General features: G+C 46.4%; 1 protein-coding gene across 1 annotated transcript in view; it reads right to left on the reverse strand.

Annotated features, from left to right (window-relative positions):
* LOC143297808 (uncharacterized) overlaps nucleotides 1-2500 on the reverse strand; it is a 29131-nt gene that overhangs the window by 8936 nt on the left and 17695 nt on the right. The window contains exon 7 of the mRNA XM_076610314.1: nucleotides 72-125. Coding sequence (XP_076466429.1) covers nucleotides 72-125 — 54 coding nt within the window. The remainder of the gene's footprint in view (nucleotides 1-71; nucleotides 126-2500) is intronic.

Consider the following 2500-nt stretch of genomic DNA (forward strand, 5'->3'; position numbering starts at 1 on the left):
GCCAGACAGACAGACAGCCAACCAGACAGACAGCCAACCAGACAGACAGACAGACAGACAAACCGTATCACCTCTGCTTCCAGAACAGCGTTCTTCTTCTCTCCCTCAGCCGTCTGTCGAAGAATCTGTTGACACAGAGATGGGAAAGACATTGACGTGTGTGTGTGTGTGTGTGTGTGTGTGTGTGTGTGTGTGTGTGTGTGTGTGTGTGTGTGTGGAGGGGGAGAGGAGGCAGAGGGGGGCGGGGGTGGGGGGGGGGGAAGAGGAGGGCTCATGCCTACAGGAGGTCACCTCCCAGTGTGTACCTGCCAACGTCAATATCAAGAACACGGTCAGCTTGTATCAGTGATAACGGTTTTCGCTGACCTGTTCTCCGTGGGGTTTTTTTGTTTTTTTTCCCAAGTCCTACGTAAGCATTTCTTTTTTTTGTGCTTCTTCTTCTTCTTTTTTTTCGTCTTTCCCTTTAAAAAATTTTTTTTTTTAATGCTATCCTTGTTCTTTCAGTTGGTGTGACTGCTGTTAGATACGTTATCAGTTTTTCTTATTTTCTTCTTCGGCCTTTTTCTTCTTAACTGATGTTCCTGTCAATTTTTCCTCTTAATCTTCTTCTTCTTCTTCTCCCTCCCCCCCTCCCCCCCGATGACTTCTTCTAATTCTCTTCGTGTCTTGTATCCTGTAGTGTAAACCCAGAACAGATACTGGATGAAAACAAAAAAAGAAAAGCATTCAAGTGCAGTTCTGTTATCCTGTTACCGAAAATAAATATTTTTTTCATTGTCATTGTTTTTTGACATTGTCATTAATATATCAATGTCCTTGTCCTTGTCCTTGTCCTTGTCTCCCGGCCTTTCTCTCTTCCCCCCTCTCCCTACCTACTCCCTGAAAGATACGCACACACGCACACACAAACACACATGCACATAGACACAGACACAGATGCGCGCGCACACGCACACACACGCACACACACACACACACACACACACACACACACACACACGCACACACACGCACACACACAGATACAAACACACATGTATCAGACACAAACACACACGCACATAGACACAGACAGAGAAAGACGCGCGCACACACAGAAGCAGACGCAGGCCCTCGCGCGCACGCGAACGCGCACACATACACAGACACAGACACACACACACACACACACACACACACGCACACACACGCACACAGACACAGACCCAGACACAGTCGCGCGCACACACAGAAGCAGACGCAGGCGCTCGCTCGCGCGCATACAGACACACAGATACACACACACACACACACACACACACACACACACACACACACACACACACACACACACACACACACACACACACACACACACACACACCACAAAAAAGGAGCGAATATGCATTACAGATGAACTCATCACATCTGCGCTTCATAGAAAAAGCAGCAGGCAACAAAATGTCACGACGATGATGATGATGATGATGATGACGAATGATGAACATCATGTCTGCAGCTGCAGCTCAGGTTCCAGTACAGTCATCCACCTCTCTCACACCACGAGGCAAGACTGCACAGGCTCTTAGTGCTGCAGCCTTGGGGGGCTAGTTGGCCTTCAGGACCATCCCAACCCCGACTGTCCTAAAGCCCTCTTGGCCGAGAGAGCGGGGATGTAACTTTGGGCAAGACACTCTCCACTATAATCAAATTCTAGCCCAGATAGTCGGGACAGCGGTTACCTCCTCTGCTGTTCTGATGGTCATAGTCGGACACAACTGACTATCATACATCGTCTTCTTGTTGTTATTTTGTGTAGGTGTATGTGTGTAACAGTGTGTGCATACAGATAATGTACGTGTAATTATGTAGGCCGGGCATAGCTATATTTTGTAATGCTACTTTACGTTACGAAAAATAGTGCGACGCGACATTATAATTTTTATTAGGTGATGTGATGCGCCATGATATAAGAATGTATGTACACATGCATGCATGATTTTAAACGTATGTGTGTGTATCTGTCTGTCTGTCTGTTTATATGTCTTTTTATACACGCACATTGTACGTTTTTTGTGTTTTAACCCTTTCACCGCCAAGCTCGTTTTTATGCACAGGCGTGGTAGAGGACCCATGTCACTGAAAGGTGACCATTCATTGGTCTGTTATCCATGAAACCTACTGTTCTTAACGTTCGGTGGTAGGATAGGCCATATTTTCTATATATCGCAGATGGAATCCCCAGCTATTCTTAACCACTGTCTTTTTTCTGTGTTTATACCACAAGGGAATTGTGTACTCTAAATCGACTGGCGGTGAAAGGGTTAAAAGTATTGAAATGATACCCACAACAGACAGCCGCCGATATTTTCTTCCCCTCCACTAGACCTTGAGTGGTGGTCTGGACGCTAGTCATTCGGATGGGACGATAAACCGAGGTCCGGTGTGCAGCATGTACTTAGCGCACGTAAAAGAACCCACGGCAACAAAGGGGTTTGTTCTGTAGAAAAATCCACATCGA

The sequence above is a fragment of the Babylonia areolata genome, chromosome 23 (assembly GCF_041734735.1).
Source record: "Babylonia areolata isolate BAREFJ2019XMU chromosome 23, ASM4173473v1, whole genome shotgun sequence".
Taxonomy (NCBI): Eukaryota; Metazoa; Mollusca; class Gastropoda; order Neogastropoda; family Buccinidae; genus Babylonia; species Babylonia areolata.